Below are 17297 nucleotides of genomic sequence, written 5' to 3'. Positions count from 1 at the left end.
TTATATGTATTTTGATATGTATTTTGTGTGTCGTTTCTTTCATTCAAATGCTTGATGTTATAGTTTCTAAATGAGGTACACCCATTAATGATTTAAGGGCACTTTAGTGAAACCCCAAACATTGTTGATATTTAGGCTTAATATCTAGCCTACTATTGGGATTAACTCATGCATTTAGAATTACTGTTAATATGTGTACTCGCTTAGTTACACCGTGAGGAGGTGTACTAACTTAGTTAGTATTGTCACGACGTGTACTCATTTAGCTACATTATGAGGAGGAGTACTCACTTAACTGCATTGTAAGGAGATGTACTCAGTTGGTCTACTATGTTATGACATGTACTCGCTTAACTATATTGTGAGGATGTGTACTCAGTTTGTTTTGGGAGGAGGTGTGCTCACTAGGTTAATATTACGAGGAAGCATACTCACATATCCACATTGTTTGTAAGGGATTTAGAAGATTTTGAGTCAAACTATGACTTAACTCACAAGATAAACATGTTAAGTGTTTATCTTCACTTGTTAATAAAATAAACTCTTCAACAATTCTAAATAACTTCCGTAATAAAATTGAAATTAATGATAATATTATCTATATACATTTATTATTGGTCTAAAATATCCAACATTCCTGACCTTAGAATAAGGGCCTTATATGAGAGTGGAGTATGTAGGAATGGTAATAGATTATTTTTTAGAAAGGTGACACACACACATCTACTCATAAACAACTCCTGAATCCGATATGTCCCAAATAGATATGGACCTTCAACCTAATGGAGGAATAGATGCATACATATGGCATGATTATTTGATATATCGTAAGGTTTATTACACTTCTGTTTATCATATGATATATGATATATGAGTTTTGAGATTTATCTTTGACAAATCGTTTTGCAAATAGATGACCTTCCATACATTGTCGTTTCATGATTATGTTCATTAACTATAACCTTCAACCTCCAAAGAGAATTGACTAATTTTCACGTGATCCTTAAATAACGTCATGAATGATAATGGATTGTTGACTTTTAATAGACATATCGTAAGAAGTGACGGACTCAAATAATTAGATATTACCTATCTAACCCCTTGTACAAGTTATTTATTATATTAAATAATCTACAACATGATATTGTTATGATTTTCCTTATATTTATTCTTTTCAAATTTAGTGGATTAACTGAGAGATTATTGATATTACTACTATAGTTAATTTTTGGAAAGAGAAAGGTAAACGGGAAGTCTTCTCACTGGCTGACGGCTCTCCGAAATTTTACTCGGTCCATCTGCTCCCTCTCCTTCTCTCTCTAGATCACAGTACACTATATTCTTCGGTTGCTTTATCATTTATGAATCTATAATTTGATTTCACATTGACTGCATTTTTGTGATTGAAATTGGATTCGGATCGAGAAACAAACGGCTATAGTCTAGAGAAACAGACGCCGCTCGGCTGGATCTGATCTAAGTCTAGCGGAGATGGCGTTGTCAGGTATGAGAGGTCTCTCCGTCTTCATATCCGAAATCCGTAATTGCCAAAACAAAGAACAAGAACGCCTTCGAGTTGATAAAGAACTTGGCAATATCCGTACACGCTTCAAAAACGAAAAGGTCAGGCTTCATTTCTATTTCCCACACATACGTATTTAGAAAAGTTGTATTTTTAGTATATATATTTTTCGCTAAGGTGCCGAACTTGTAAATTCGATTAGATTAAGACCGAAGCGAAGTGAAATTTACAAAGTTAGGTTTAGTTTGTTTGGTCAATTGAGGTCATTTTGGAAGTTCAGTAGAGGAATTTCTCGACATTAAGATGAATTCAAGAAAATGCGGGGTCAATGTAACTAAGAGATGCATAATGTTTCAACCTGAATATAAACAGTAAATTAAGAAAACACTGGCAACTCTTTGAAATGAGGATTTCTAAAACAACTTAGATGGGTTGGTGAGGTATGAACCGATTCATCAAACTTATGTGCACTACTTTGGATTGGTCAATTGCCTGTCATGTTACCTGTTTTGACACTTAAAGGAGAAATGGTTAAAAATGAAATGAACAATAGCATAAAGGGAGTTTACTAATACAAACTAACAACTTGACCTGGGATATGTAAGGATTCAAGGAATACTAGTCATCTGCATCTATTTGACATTATTGGTAATAATGATTGAAAAGTATGAAATCCCTTTTGGCTATACGGATAATTAAAATTTATAGCCGACTCAATACTTGAGTGATCTCCAGATGATGTATCATGATATGAGGAATTGAGGATAACTTAAGGTAAACTAAAATCTGTATGCACTTTTGGTAGAAGTACAGGGATGACCTTGACTCATGAAACTAGACATAGGCCTAGTTAGTGATCCTAGAAGATCAGTCATGAGTCATGTTCAACCCCATACAAAATCAACATCTTTCCAACATAAATAATAATCCTTCACATTTTTCTTGTCACAGGGGTTGACACCATATGACAAAAAGAAATATGTTTGGAAAATGCTTTACATATTTATGCTAGGATATGATGTGGACTTTGGTCATATGGAAGCTGTTTCTTTGATTTCTGCACCAAAATATCCAGAAAAGCAGGTACATACATACTAACATACCCATTCCTTAATTTAAATTTGTTTCCTTCTCTGTATTGCAAAAAAAAAGTGTTATGTTATTCTATTCTTATGGTGTGTGTGTTTCTTGAAGGTTGGGTATTTAGTGACATCATGTTTGCTCAATGAGAATCATGATTTTTTAAGATTAGCAATAAATACAGTTCGCAACGATATTATCGGACGCAATGAAACTTTTCAGTGTCTCGCATTGACAATGGTATGGATATAAAACCATGATTGTGATTTTTTTAGATCTTTTCTTTTTTTGTTATCAAATTAACAAACTTTTACAGGTTGGGAATATTGGTGGTAGAGAATTCGCTGAATCACTAGCACCCGATGTTCAAAAGTTACTTGTAAGTCTAAAGTCTAAACTCCACATTTAATTTATAATTTTTGTAAATGAAAATATGATTATTATCTTTTTCTTTAATTTTCTCAAATCTCAGGTCTCAAGCAGTTGCAGACCACTGGTGAGAAAAAAGGCTGCACTTTGTCTTCTGAGGCTTTTTAGGAAAAACCCTGATGTGGTGAATGTAGATGGATGGTCTGATCGAATGACACAACTATTAGATGAAAAAAATCTTGGTGTTTTAACATCATCAATGAGTCTTTTTGTTGCTTTGGTTTCTAACAACCATGAAGCATACTGGAGTTGCCTTCCAAAATGTGTTAAAGTTTTGGAAAGACTTGCTAGAAATCAAGATATTCCTCAAGAATACACGTATTATGGTATTCCATCTCCTTGGCTTCAAGTCAAAACAATGAGGGCTCTTCAGTATTTCCCAACTGTTGAAGATCCAAACACAAGAAGAGCATTGTTTGAGGTTCTACAACGAATACTCATGGGAACAGATGTTGTGAAAAATGTTAACAAGAACAATGCTTCTCATGCTGTTTTGTTTGAAGCTCTTGCTCTTGTTATGCATCTTGATGCTGAAAAAGAGATGATGTCTCAGTGTGTAGCTTTGTTAGGGAAATTTATAGCTGTTCGTGAGCCAAATATCCGTTATCTTGGTCTCGTAAGTAATTTAATCAATGAAATTGTATAATGTTGCTATAATCTGATGGAGTTATAACTTAAATGTTATATGCCTATTTTACCCTTTTGCAGGAGAACATGACTCGAATGTTGATGGTTACAGATGTCCAGGACATAATTAAGAGACATCAAGCTCAAATTATCACCTCATTGAAGGATCCTGACATCAGGTGTGAGGCTTAATTTTGCTATTAACTGATTTATATCATTTTTTTTTACTTAATTTTATTTCTTGAATGCAGCATTCGGAGACGTGCACTGGATCTACTTTATGGTATGTGTGATGTTTCAAATGCTAAAGACATTGTTGAAGAACTATTGCAGGTAAAGAGTTGCTAGATATAAATATAATCTGTGTTCAATTATATATTTCAGTTGGATTTTTCTCATATGCCACTGATAAACATTTACTTTTAGTATCTTGGAACAGCAGATTTCACAATGCGTGAAGAGTTGGCACTAAAAGCTGCTATTCTTGCTGAGAAATTTGCCCCTGATTTATCATGGTATGCTGTTTTGTTTTTTTATCTAATACCAGATTTATGGTTTTTATAGTATTTTTTTAATGTTGTGAATTTCACTTTTGTTATGACTGTTCAGGTATGTTGATGTTATTCTTCAGTTGATTGACAAAGCAGGAGATTTTGTCAGTGATGACATTTGGTTTCGTGTTGTGCAATTTGTAACCAACAATGAGGACCTTCAGGTAATTTTACATCCAGCTAATCAATTTGGTATTGTAGAATGTAGATTGGTATCTGCATTATTAAAGTTCATAGGACTTACTACTGACTCACTTTTCTTTTTTTAATCATTAGCCTTATGCAGCTCTCAAAGCTAGAGAATATCTTGATAAGCCTGCAATACATGAGACAATGGTGAAGGTATGTAGATTATATCTTATATTTCCTACACAAATATAGACAACTGTATGCTGATGTCATCATGGGTCTTTTATTATGCAGGTTAGCGCTTATCTGCTTGGAGAATACAGCCATCTTTTGGCCAGACGACCTGGGTGTAGCCCAAAGGACATTTTTGTCATTATACATGAGAAGCTTCCTACTGTATCGTGAGTATTTCTATTTCTATACATCTATGTTTTCTTTTGTGATCATCATCTTTTTTTTTTTTTTTTTTGTTTCTACAGGACTCCAACAATATCCATTCTTCTCTCAACATACGCAAAGATTTTGATGCACTCTCAACCACCAGATCCCGAATTACAAAACCAGATCTGGGCAATATTCAGCAAGTGAGTTTATAATAAATAGGAGCTACACTTTTTTTTTTTTGTATATGCAAAATTTGATAATATTTAATTTCACACACATTGACAGATATGAAACATGCATTGATACTGAGATACAACAAAGAGCTGTGGAGTATTTTGCATTGAGTAGGAAAGGTGAAGCCCTGATGGATATATTAGCAGAAATGCCAAAGTTCCCTGAACGTGAGGTATATTTAAGCGTAGGGTTTTAATTGATTGATTGATTGATTGAGCATATAATAATAATAATAATAATTTATCTGATATGGTGATTGTTGTTGACTTTGATTTACCTTTTTGAAGTCTTCATTGATCAAGAAAGCAGAAGACACTGAAGCTGATACTGCAGAGCTAAGTGCTATCAAGTCACGCACACAACAGCAGGCTTCTAATGCTTTAGTGGTGACATCTGAGCGCGAACCTCCCCAACTTGGTATGGTCAAAATCCCCAGCGTTGACCATAACTCTGTGAGCGTTGACCAAGAGTTGACTCAAGCTAATGGAATTTCACATGAAGTTGACCACCCTCAACCTGATATTCTTGGAGATCTTTTAAGCCCACTGGCTATTGAAGCACCTCCTCCTCCTGTAAGTGAAGATGATGCATTAGCTCTTGCACCTGTTGAAGAGCAAGATAATATTGTAAAGGTACTACTGTCTGCCACATGTCCTATCCTCATTGGCTATAAATATCATTTATTTCTTTATATTATTTTAACTTTCTGTTGACAACCTTACACAGCCAATAGGAGACACTGCAGAAAGATTTCATGCCCTGTGTCTTAAAGATAGTGGAGTTCTATATGAAGATCCTTATGTTCAGGTACTAAAAAGTCAAGTTATATATATATATATATATATATATATATATATATATATATATATATATATATATATATCACATATCATATATTGCATTAGATTTTATTTATTTTTTTGATTAATTATTATTATTCCAGATTGGTATCAAAGCAGACTGGCGAGGTCATCAAGGTCGCCTAGTCATCTTTTTGGGGAACAAAACAACTTCTTCACTCACTTCAGTTCAAGCAGTGGTTCTGCCTCCATCTCATTTAAAACTGGAACTCTCATCAGTACCTGAAGTTATACCTCCACGAGCACAGGTATTGCCTTGTATTTTTTTAATTAATTTATTTAAAAATAAATATTTAAAAAATTGGTTTTTAACGATTCAGGTTCAATGCCCAGTTGAAGTGGTAAATCTTGGTCCAAGTAGGGATGTTGCAGTTCTTGATTTCTCATACATGTTTGGCACCAGCTTGGTATGTTCTTATTTATGCTTCTTCATTCTACAAGACTACAACTTATCCATTTAGTCAATGTTTGACTTTTTTTTTACTCAGGTTGAAAGTAAGCTCCGGCTTCCTGCAGTAATAAACAAATTTTTCCAGCCTATACCAGTATCCACAGAGGAGTTTTTTCCACAGTGGAGATCACTGGCTGGACCTCCTTTGAAACTTCAAGAAGTGGTTCGTCTATATGTCTTTTCCTTCATGATTTATATCTGAAGTTTAATGTTTATAAAATTGAACAGGTAAGAGGCGTAAGAGCTATGTCATTGGGTGAAATGTCACATTTGTTTAGCAGTTTGAGGCTTATAGTTTGCCCTGGACTCGTAAGTTTTATTATGACTGACTATTGTAATTTGTAAAAAGTAAAAACACCATACATTTTAACTTACTGTGTTTGTTTGCTTGTTAATTTTAAGGATCCAAATCCAAGTAATTTAGTTGCAACCACAACTTTTTATTCAGAAAGCACACGGGCCATGTTATGTTTGGTAAGAATTGAAACAGATCCAGCTGACAGAACACAACTCCGCATGACAGTTGCATCACAAGATCCAACACTAACATTCGAGTATGTTTTTCTTTTTCTTTTTCTTTTTCATAATATTTTATAGCAAAATACTTGGATACTATTTATAAATATTATGTGTGTGTATATATGTTGATTCAGGTTAAAGGAATATATCAAGGAACACTTGGTTAGCATTCCCACAGCCCCTAGTATGCCACAACAACCTCAACCAATTGCATCGTCAGATCCCGGGGCTTTACTTGCTGGTTTGCTTTGAACATAATTTTTATCCAATATTTTTTTTTTCATGGCAATAAAAAAGAAAAAGAAAAACCATAGAGGGTGGGTGTTACACTAGAGTTGGGGTTATTTCGGGATTTTTTGCACAATTAGATTGTGTGAGTGTTGGTAGGTGGGGTTTGAAATTCTTTGAAACATTTACATGGTTTATAGAGGGAATGGGAATTGGGAAGTTGCATCATTTTTTTTTTATCATCATTATTATGTAATGTGTAATATGAGGATGGGATTGGGAGGAAGTAAAGAATTGTTGTATCTAAGGTTATTGGATTTCTTTGTCTGGTAATCAATGCACAGATATATAATATCCCAGTAATTTTTAATTACATTTTTTTCGTTTCTCGCCTAGGGATTAAACTTAATACTGTATTTGTGGCTTTATTAAACTGCCACCAGTTACATAAGATAATCAGTAGACCTACACACATTAGTGGTTGTGGACAGGTATAGGGTTGATCTCAGAACAGTCTGGTCTTTTTGGAACCAGTCTCACGGTCTTTACGTACGTCTTTTTTCGGTTTTGGTCTTTCTGTTATTAGATATATGATTAACACTAAAATTGTACATTAAGATTTACTAAAAATGATACATTAAAAGTTAATAAATAAAGAAAGCAAGAAATTGTAAATAACACCAAAAATTATTTGTATATGAACTTTGGCTTTTGGTATAAATTGAGACTGTTTCGTAGTGATCATGTTTTTTTAGACTAGTTTCTTCATAAATAACACCAAAAATTATTTGTAACAGTCCCGTCTTTTTAGAACTGTTTCAGAGTGATGATGTTTTTTTAGACTAGTTTCTTCAGGTCGGTCTCTATTTTTGAAGAGTTCGGTTTTTGTCGTTTTTCATTTTTTAGAGACCAGTCTCTCTTTTGTTCATGTTCAGTTGTCATGTCAAAAGAAATTCAATGTTGTATTGACATGAATTTATAGGTTACCGTAGGTCGATAAACCCATCATTTCTCTTAAAGGAAATGGACAAAAGCCTGAAAATCCTTTTACTGTTGGGATTTTAATCAGTACCGTATACTACCAAAAAGAAAAACTAAACTATGGATATTTTTACGACATTATTTTTATAAATTTATTATAATCTTATTTTATAATTTTACCGGATTTTTTTTTGTTTAAACAAAATAAGATAGAAATTAATAACTTATAAAGAATATTATTTTACTGTTTCTCTAAAACAAAATAATCTTATTTATCCTGTCTTAGAATTAATTATATTGCATTTTCTATCTAATTCAAACAATCCAGATTAGACAATTAATATAATCTTAATTTATTCTCTTTCTCAACTGACTTTTCTTTTAATAAAAACAGTTTTTTATTTTCGAAAAACCATTGAAAAATTATTTCTTCGTTTTTCCAATACAATTGAATGAACGTTTATTTATTCATTTATTTTTCGTGACTTTTTTATTTTCAGAAAAAAGATGGTTTTATCGAAAAAGAGGTTAAAGTTTGAGGATTTATTTTTAACAGTTACTCTTTTTTATGGCAAAATAAATAAGGATGGTGTTCATGTTCATATCACAAGTTGTTAGAAAACGATTCAGCAGTCACATGCGTACATATTACTATATGCTAAATTTCCAACAACTTGAGTAATGAAATATTATAATGATATAGACATGTCCAAATATAGGGTATCTTCCTAATCAAATTCATTATGACCATATTCCATTTATGGTTTTGGTATTACATATAAAATTTCTTTTGACTTTTGTCCAAAGCAAAATGTCCCGTAACAATTTAAGATTCTCAAAAGTAGTAGGTCGTCTAATGCTTAATCTATACATAATTAATAAAATATTGAAAGTCGTTTTTTTAAATTATTTTGTGGAAGAGAATACAATATACTTTTGAAATAAGAAGTCATTAAAGCAAATACATATAATTATATAAGTTTGTTAACAAACCAACTTCTCATCGGAATATTCATTGATCTATTCAACGGAAAGTTCAATTATTTATTAATTAAATAAGCATGAATATGATTTTTTGTTCGTCTAATTAAATGAACGAACGTAAATTATGGTATTGTTTGTTCATAAATATTCATGAATGTTTATTTCTTTATGTTTAGTTGTTATTTATATAATATATACATAATGTTATACAACCTGCAAGAGCATAAATGGAACATCTAAGAATTGTTCAAGTTTTACAATTTTAAGATTTGATAAAAATATTAAAGTGCTATCAACTTACTTTATTGCAACGGTTTCTCGATTTTCAGTGGACGGATTCGGCTAGGTTGATAGGAAGTAAACGGAAGGCTTTTGATACGGTGGTTATTTATGCTTTATGGTGTTTATGGAGTTTCCAAATTGTCTTCTTTTCGGGTCTTCTATTCCTACGAAATCTGATTTGTTTGATAATGTGGTAGATAGGTTATATTTTTTCAATTTTCAATAGGAGTAGAAAATCTAAAATTAACATGGTCCCTTGGCTTCAAAATCCAGTTTTAGCATGTACTTTATTGTATGGTTTCTCTCTAGTTCCTTGCTAATGGTTTATTTCAAAATCCAATTTTGGCATGCACTTTATTGTAATGGTTTCTCTCTAGTTCCTTACTAGTGGTTTATTAATTCTTGGTATGACTATGGATGTTTATCTTTTATTACTCTCTAAATGTTGGTTCGTTTGTTCGATTAAACCTAAACGAATGAAAATAAACAAGTTGTTATAGTTCGTTTGAAGGACCTAAATACATATATGCAATGTTTTAAAAACCGGTTTTTCAATTGAACCGGTCGGGTGATGTTTTCCGGTTCAACCGGATGGTCAAACCGTTTCTATATTTTTATATGTTTTTAATTATCCTACATACATTGTTTACAAAACTTGTCATCTTTTTAGTATTACAAACATAAATAGAATACAACATATAAAAACAATCATTATAGAAGTCAAAATCAAACAAAGAAGCACAAAACAAACACAAAAATCCAAGAATGTCCGGTTCAACTCGGTCCATTCCGGTTCAATTCAGCCGGTTGAACCGGTTTTTTACCAAAACCGGCCGGTTTAATCCGGTCAGAAAATCATTATCAAACCGGTCCAAATCGAACCGCCCTCACCTCCGGTTCCCGGTTCGACCGGTTCAACCGGCCGGTTCGAACCGGTTTTTAAAACACTGCATATATGATATATCTCCAAGAAATGCAAATAAATCATCTCTAAAAATTTTGCACATGGAAAAAAAAAGTAGACAAAACATTTGTTTAATTTAATGGTATGAAGTTGTACTACAAATACATGAGTTCCCAAACAAATAAATAAAAAAGAGAGTACAATAATAGATGGCACATTACGATCATAATCGACTCACTCTCCTATTGCCACCATATTATTTCCCTCCACAAAACATAAATCTAAAAAGAAAAAGCCCAACTCAACATATAAATATTTAAAAACAAAAGCAACATAAGAAATAAACATCTTCTTTTCTTCTTCTTCTTCAACTGGACTCGATTCAACTGTATACTATGCTCTCTAACAAACAACCTAATTAATTTTTCTTATGTCTCCTTAAAAATTTTCACAAACATCCAACCAAAAACTCCAATCTCTTTCCTCTTCCCTTTCTCAAACGGCATGGGCATGTGTTTGTTTTATCAATCACACGAAAGATTGTATATACTGTGAATAATTTGAGATATGGAAAGAGTAAAAAGATGTAGGCTTTTGCTTTTTTTCTTTCTTTTTTTTTTTTCGATTTCAGTCCATGCATCATCTTCAAGAGCTTGGGACGATGGTGCCAACATAACCAAATCCAACGATCAAGAAGGTGATCGTCTGCAGGAAGATGTATATAAAGTAGTTGTGCTTCCCGTACATGAAATCATAGCATCCAGTGAAGAACAGGAACGCAGCAAACCCTAGCTCGGTTAGATGAATTCTACATATCACCAAAAATTAACCCTAATTAAGCTAATTTCTTGAAACATTCAAGTTGAATTGATGAAAGAAAAGGTATAACGATTTGAATTACCTGTCACCGAAATTGAAATTGAATTTGAATTTCTTTGGTGCTTTGGCGTTTGATTTGTTGTTCTTGAGAGCATCTCCCAGTTTTTCAGTAACAACCCACTCATTTGATCTCTTTGCGTCAAGTAAACCAATGAATGTGGCTTTAGTCCGGTGCAGGGACATCACATTTTCAAACAGAATCCAGTAGAACAATAAATGAATGGATCTAAAACAACAAAAATTGAATTAGCAAACCATTTGATGTGATGTGATGATATGTAAATATAGACATACATACCTTGGAGTTCCGACTGAATTCAAGGTGGTGATGACGCAGGGGATGTAAATGGCGCCCCAAATGGGAACATCAACCTCAGGGACCAATATCGTGAGGGGAAGAACAACACAAAAGAAGAAGAAAGTGACCATATGAGCAATGATCTTTCTTACAAAGAAGAAACTGTAGATCACGTAAAGCTTCTTCCATAATGTCACTTTCTGTGAAATTAATGCAATGAATATCACTTTAAAAATAAATACATGGGGGGAAGTGAGAGATTATCATTTATCAATGAAAATGAAGTAAACTAACCTTGTTCCTAACAATCTCCATCACCATTTTCCTAAACAAATTAGCAGGACCACAGGACCACCTATGTTGCTGATAACGAAAGGCTTTGAATGTACTCGGAAGTTCGCTTTTCACCTACAAAAAAAAAAAAAACATTCATCATCATAAAAATCAATTCATCAATTAAAGTTTTTCTTTCTTTTTTTTTTTTTAAAATTTTTTTTTTTTTTTATTTTGATGAAAAATTGATGTACTTACCTGAAGATCACCAAGATACAGGAATTTCCATCCTTTAAGACCTGCTCGAACAGCAAGATCCATGTCCTCCACCGTCGTTCGGTCCTTCCACCCTCCGGCTTCATTAATGGCAGCAATCCGCCACACGCCACCAGTTCCTGTATATTTAATTAATTACTATCTTACCCCTTGATTATTTTATTGAAAAATAAATGCCGAAATTTGTTTATTTATATTTATATTACCGTTGAATCCAAAAAATGCATGAGTAGCTGATCCGACTTCTTGCTCCACTGTAAAATGGTAATCCAGCGACATCTCTTGCATTCTTGTCAATAAACATTCATCAGAGTTCACTGAAACAAATAAAAAAATAAATTATTGTAAATATTATTTAAGAAAAAAGGTGAATAGTAAGTAAATGCGGTGTCCATGTGTGAATATTGTGGGCCCATGATCAATCGTAGCTACATGACACATGTCTCTACATCACAAACACAACACGCCATTCAGCACATGAACTCACAGCTTGTTTTTTGTCAACATCCCACGATCACCTTTATATCAACCACACCATCATCATCGCCTCTTTTTTATTTAATCATTAATTAAAAAAAAATCTTGATATTTTTCAATTTTTATAATTAAGAATTGGTGTTTAGCATAACGTTCTTCTATTTATTATTTATTAATAATAATAATATATAGTAGACTAGACTCTAGACTAGAAATGAAAAGGAAGTAGGTAAAATACAAAAATGATATTTCAGATGGTAAGAAAAGAGCGTCGGTGTGAAACTAGAATCTAGCAGCTGTACCAACGACAATGCGCAGAGTACACTACATCATGGAAGCATAAATGCACGTGGACTGCAGACATACCTAATTACTATATTGCCCTTGTACACATTGAAGTTGCTTCCTCTTTAAAAATTACAGGTCACTTTTGAGTGTGAAAGTAAAAAATATATATATATATATATATATATATATATATATATATATATATATATGAATGATAAATGTAGAAATGACGAAACCATCCAGCAATATTTATGCCGACTGTTGTGGGGTGGCCCATGAGTTATTTCCGGACATTTATGTCAATTTACTCCAAACTCCAATATTTGTTTTTTTATTTTTAACTAGGGTACAACTTTCTAAGCACGTGTTACAACCCTGCATAAGCTCGCAAAGTAAACAAAGTGGAGGGCGCTACGATTCCGTGATTGGTGGAGTCTAATTGGGCAACGGACAACAATTAATTTACATCTTATCGCCTTGTACTTTACTCTTTTTTTAGCATTCATCCTTGTACTTTCTAGATATGCTCTCTGTAACTTTCTAAACTTGGTTTATTTCCACAAAACCACCACATACACAATATCTAATCAAATGTTACACAAAAATGTTGTTTCAATGTTAACAAAAGTTTGTACATGCAAATAGATGGAGTTTGGTATCAAATATGTACATGTCAAAAGTTCATATACGATACAACTCTTTATTCAATTATTTAGATAATATAACTCACTTTCCAATGCCTTTTTAAGTAAAGATAATAACATTTTTTTTATCAGGAAAAGTATTCAAAGGTTTGAAATTGTAAACGGTGTTAATTAAAATAAATGTCTTTGAAAATTAATGTTTGTGCATTATTACAAATAAGAAAAGAAATTATGTAGTTCTTGTTGGCATGTCTTTTCTCATGACTTCCAACGTATAGGTTGCATTAATTAGGTTGCAGAAAAAATGTATTTTAAATGTGTTACTATTAAATGATTAATGTACAAGTTTAATAAATAAGTAAATTATGATTTAAATAATTTTAACGAGATAAAAACAAAAAAAGAGGATGTATTTTTTATTTAAAAAAAAAAAAGAAAAATGTTACCACCGACACTTTTAACATTAGCTATCAACAAGACTCAACGTCAACTGTACCCTTTCTTACCCTTTAAAATTTATCTAAAAAGTGTAAGTAAATAAGAAAAAAATAATAAAATATTATTTAATTTAATCAAGATTTAACAGAAAAATCAGAATGAGAAACTTACCAAAACGCCACCGAGCTTGAACTAGTGCGATTTGGGGGTTGAACTCAAGGAAAGGAATGGCTCGCCGGAGAAAATCTGGCTCCGGTCGGAAATCGGCGTCAAAAATGGTGACGTATTCACAGTCTTTGACATAATCATGCTTTAATCCTTCTTTAAGAGCACCGGCTTTGTAACCTCCTCTGCTTTCTCTGATTTGATACTTAATATTAACTCCTTTGCTTGCCCATCTTTGGCATTCTTTCTCGATCATATCCTAAATTAAAAACACAATCTAATCAAAAATCTAAACAACAACATCGTGAAAGTAGCCTTTGTCGTTTACTGAAAGATGCAAGTTTTTTAAGTTTTAAATGTGAAATGAGTTTATTCCCTTGTTTGATAAGATAGAATTTAATTAATTTGTAGAAACCCAATCAAAGTAGTTATTGATTTAGATTATATGAATCAGAAACTGTTCACTTGGATTTTTAGGAAGAAAATTCATATGGAAAAACACTATTAATAGCAATGAAAACCATATTAATAACTTTACTTGGTTTATGACATGTAACAAAATTATGGCAACGGATTCACCAAACTCGGTCTCAAAAATAAAAAATGGTGTAATGATTTGAATAAGTAAAAAAGGTTGAATGTGATGAGTAATTATTGAAATCTTCTTTCTGCTTTGATGAGTAGTACTGTTTAGATATAAAACCAAAGAGGTAAAATTGGCTTTAATAAGTTGTACCTTGATGACAAAATCAGTAGAGTCATCAAGTACTTGAATCACGAGTCGATCGGAAGGCCATGAGAGATTACATGCTGCCCCAATTGAGATCTTGTATACCTGTGACATCATCCATTCATTCAATGAATCAATACCAAACGTAACATAAATTCCTCATAAATCAACAAAGGAGGACACAAGAAACTCACGGAATTACTCCGAATTACGAGAAATCGGAAAAAAGCACAAACAAAACATACACAATAATGATAAATGACGAACCTCTTTCTCATTGAACATTGGGATTTGAATAAGAACCAAAGGGAAAGCAGAATTCCCGATTTCCAAATCGTCACGAATGGGTTCCCAATTGTATCGCTTCTCTGGCTTCTTCCAAAACAGCTTAACAAGGACAATTACAATACCCATGTAAAGCCTTTCGAGAAAAAGCATCACGGTCATCGCCAAACAGACATAAACAGCCAATCTCAACAATGGCACGATCAATGGCGCCTTGATTAGGTCCCATAACAAACCAATTTGCGCCGCCAAGTCCACCGACGCCCCCGGAAAACTCTCCGGTATCAGATTCTTCCCGGATATAACGTCTCCCATTTTCACTATCTGGTTTCAACTGAAACAGGGGAAAACAGGGGAAAGTAGATCTATGGAGATTCGTTAAATGTGGGTGAGATTTGGGGGTTTCTCTCTCTACCCAGATTGAGAAAGTGGTTGGTTTTGACACACACTGTCTTGATTTCCTTCCTTCTGCTTACAGATTATGCCAAAACAGTACTGCTTCTGTGTTTCTATCGAATCATAATAGAAGAGAAGCAGAGGTGTGTTGTGGCATTGCTGAAGAGAGGATAGGAAATGGTGAGGAGAGTGAAGAGGGGTAGAGAGAGAAAGAGAGGAGTGGAGCAAGTGAAGGAGAGAGAGAGATGGAGGGTTTTTTATAGTCAAATTTATAACTTTTTTTTTTTTTTTTTTGTAATAATTTTACTACTACTGACTTTCGACTCTACCTTGCTTCTCTTTATTGTGCATTCTGTTAATTCCAGTCCCTCTACTTCTTTGTATTTACATTTTTAAGCATCCTACGCATAGACAAATGAATAGTTATTCAAATCTTGGGACAATTTTTATCTCGTTTATATACTAGATATATTCATTCTAACTATTAATTGTCTACTATGTTGACTTCAATATTTAACCTTAGTTGAGGCAAGACAAATGAATAGTTATTCAAATCTTGTGCCTTATAGTTACAGATTATTATTATTATTATTATTATTATTATTATTATTATTATTATTAGTAATTCTGCACCGGTTAATTTGAAAATCCTAAGATAAGTTGAATACCCAGGTTTAACATTATGAGTTGAATATGTTAAGGATATCGTATGTGTTATGATTTATTATCACATATGTATATTGCCAACGATTTAATATAATACGTCAATATAAGTGATATAAACTTTAATTATATCTTTTTAATGATACAAACACCAAATTTATGTCTCTAAAAGAGGATTCCTACATAACCAAACGAACATATGAAAATTTTATATTATTGAATTCTTTGAGACAATGAACTACTGATGAAATTTGCTACTTCATGTTAGTATGTAGAATTATTTTGAAACTTCATTAATCGATGTTTCCTTCCATTTTCAGCAATAAAACAAATTCATGAACATTAGATGTAGTTTTTCACCATTGTACAACACTCACTTACAACTTTGTGACTTATATATGTAGACCACAACTTCTTCATTATAGGTAATAATATTAAGACAAAATTGCAAAAATGGTCCCTGTGGTATGCAAAATTTTGGGGTTTTAGTCCAAACAGTGACTTTTTTGGTTTCGTAGTCCTTTTGAGCTAGTTTCATTGTGGATTTGGTCCCTCAGTAAACTGAAATGACTGTAATACCCTTGGGGTATTTATTTTTCATTTTTCTTTGATTTTTTTAAATATAATATCTATTTATTTATTTTAATAATTATTTTAATAATAAAAAATGGCCCACTTCTCTCTCTCTCTCTCTCTCTCTCTCTCTCTCTCTCTCTCTCTCTCTCTCTCTCTCTCTCTCTCTCTCCAGGTCATATACCCATTTCTTTCTCTCGTTCCCAATTTCAACGAACAAGAAGGGGCTGTGCTACCTCCGGCAATCTGGAGATAGCCACCGCACCACCTGCTAGCCTCCATTCGACTACCAAACTCCACCGTGAACCGCTACATCTCCGCCCACCATAGAACCATTCTAGCCTCACCCCATCTTTTTTCTTTTCTGTTGATCTGAGCAACCCTAAACAAACCCCAATCCTTGCTCCTTCTTTTCTTTTCAATCATCGCTGTATTGGGAAGATGGAAGCAACAGAGCTGATGTGCTACCACTAGGATTGGGCAGATCGAGAACCTTCTCTGGTTCGAGCACCATTAGGTAGAGAAGAAGGAAATCGGTGCAGGAGGGAGCCATTGCGTATCTTACTCCTTCCTCCCCTCGTATCTTACGCATCGATTTCTTCCCCTTTACCGGCCACCGGAGCAGCTCCCTACAATAGCCCCTCTCGATTTCTCCCCTTTATCGACTCACCCCTTTCTCTTTTTTTCCTTCTCTTACGATTCCTCTGTCTCTCATTTATGTGTATTATCAATGAAATAGGTGTTTGT

General features: G+C 33.2%; 2 protein-coding genes across 2 annotated transcripts; one reads left to right on the top strand and one right to left on the bottom strand.

The window, feature by feature from the left end:
- Window positions 1-1252: 1252 nt before the first annotated feature.
- LOC145087876 (AP-2 complex subunit alpha-1-like) lies at window positions 1253-7387 on the top strand. Its single transcript, XM_079025977.1, has 21 exons — window positions 1253-1623; window positions 2474-2605; window positions 2717-2842; window positions 2919-2981; window positions 3075-3647; window positions 3740-3837; window positions 3910-3991; window positions 4085-4173; window positions 4268-4373; window positions 4486-4551; window positions 4633-4739; window positions 4818-4922; window positions 5008-5128; window positions 5244-5588; window positions 5683-5763; window positions 5900-6064; window positions 6137-6223; window positions 6305-6430; window positions 6496-6576; window positions 6670-6821; window positions 6921-7387. Exons 1-21 carry the CDS (start codon window positions 1492-1494, stop codon window positions 7036-7038), a joined length of 2955 nt encoding a protein of 984 aa, XP_078882103.1. The 5' UTR covers window positions 1253-1491; the 3' UTR covers window positions 7039-7387.
- Window positions 7388-10280: 2893 nt separating this feature from the next.
- On the bottom strand, window positions 10281-15374 carry CSLA02 (cellulose synthase-like A02). Its single transcript, XM_079025976.1, has 9 exons — window positions 14901-15374; window positions 14640-14738; window positions 13910-14162; window positions 12098-12208; window positions 11874-12010; window positions 11637-11750; window positions 11343-11542; window positions 11067-11270; window positions 10281-10973 (listed from the first exon to the last, which is right to left on the bottom strand). The coding sequence occupies exons 1-9, from the start codon at window positions 15231-15233 to the stop codon at window positions 10811-10813; spliced, it is 1614 nt and encodes a 537-aa protein (XP_078882102.1). The 5' UTR covers window positions 15234-15374; the 3' UTR covers window positions 10281-10810.
- Window positions 15375-17297: the final 1923 nt, after the last annotated feature.

The sequence above is a fragment of the Lactuca serriola genome, chromosome 2 (genome assembly GCF_051521515.1).
Source record: "Lactuca serriola cultivar US96UC23 chromosome 2, Lser_US96UC23_V15, whole genome shotgun sequence".
Taxonomy (NCBI): Eukaryota; Viridiplantae; Streptophyta; class Magnoliopsida; order Asterales; family Asteraceae; genus Lactuca; species Lactuca serriola.
The sequence above is the reverse complement of the archived record's forward strand: the minus strand, read 5'-3'. Positions and strand labels throughout refer to the sequence as shown.

Coding starts and splice junctions, on each gene's coding strand:
- LOC145087876 (XM_079025977.1), top strand. CDS start 1,492: ATGGCGTTGTCAGGTATGAGAGGTCTCTCCGTCTTCATATCCGAAATC. Junction 6,577..6,669: donor TTATAGTTTGCCCTGGACTC/GTAAGTTTTATT, acceptor GTTAATTTTAAG/GATCCAAATCCAAGTAATTT. Junction 6,822..6,920: donor GATCCAACACTAACATTCGA/GTATGTTTTTCT, acceptor ATGTTGATTCAG/GTTAAAGGAATATATCAAGG.
- CSLA02 (XM_079025976.1), bottom strand. CDS start 15,233: ATGGGAGACGTTATATCCGGGAAGAATCTGATACCGGAGAGTTTTCCG. Junction 14,739..14,900: donor CAATGTTCAATGAGAAAGAG/GTTCGTCATTTA, acceptor ATGATGTCACAG/GTATACAAGATCTCAATTGG. Junction 12,011..12,097: donor TGCATTTTTTGGATTCAACG/GTAATATAAATA, acceptor TTAAATATACAG/GAACTGGTGGCGTGTGGCGG.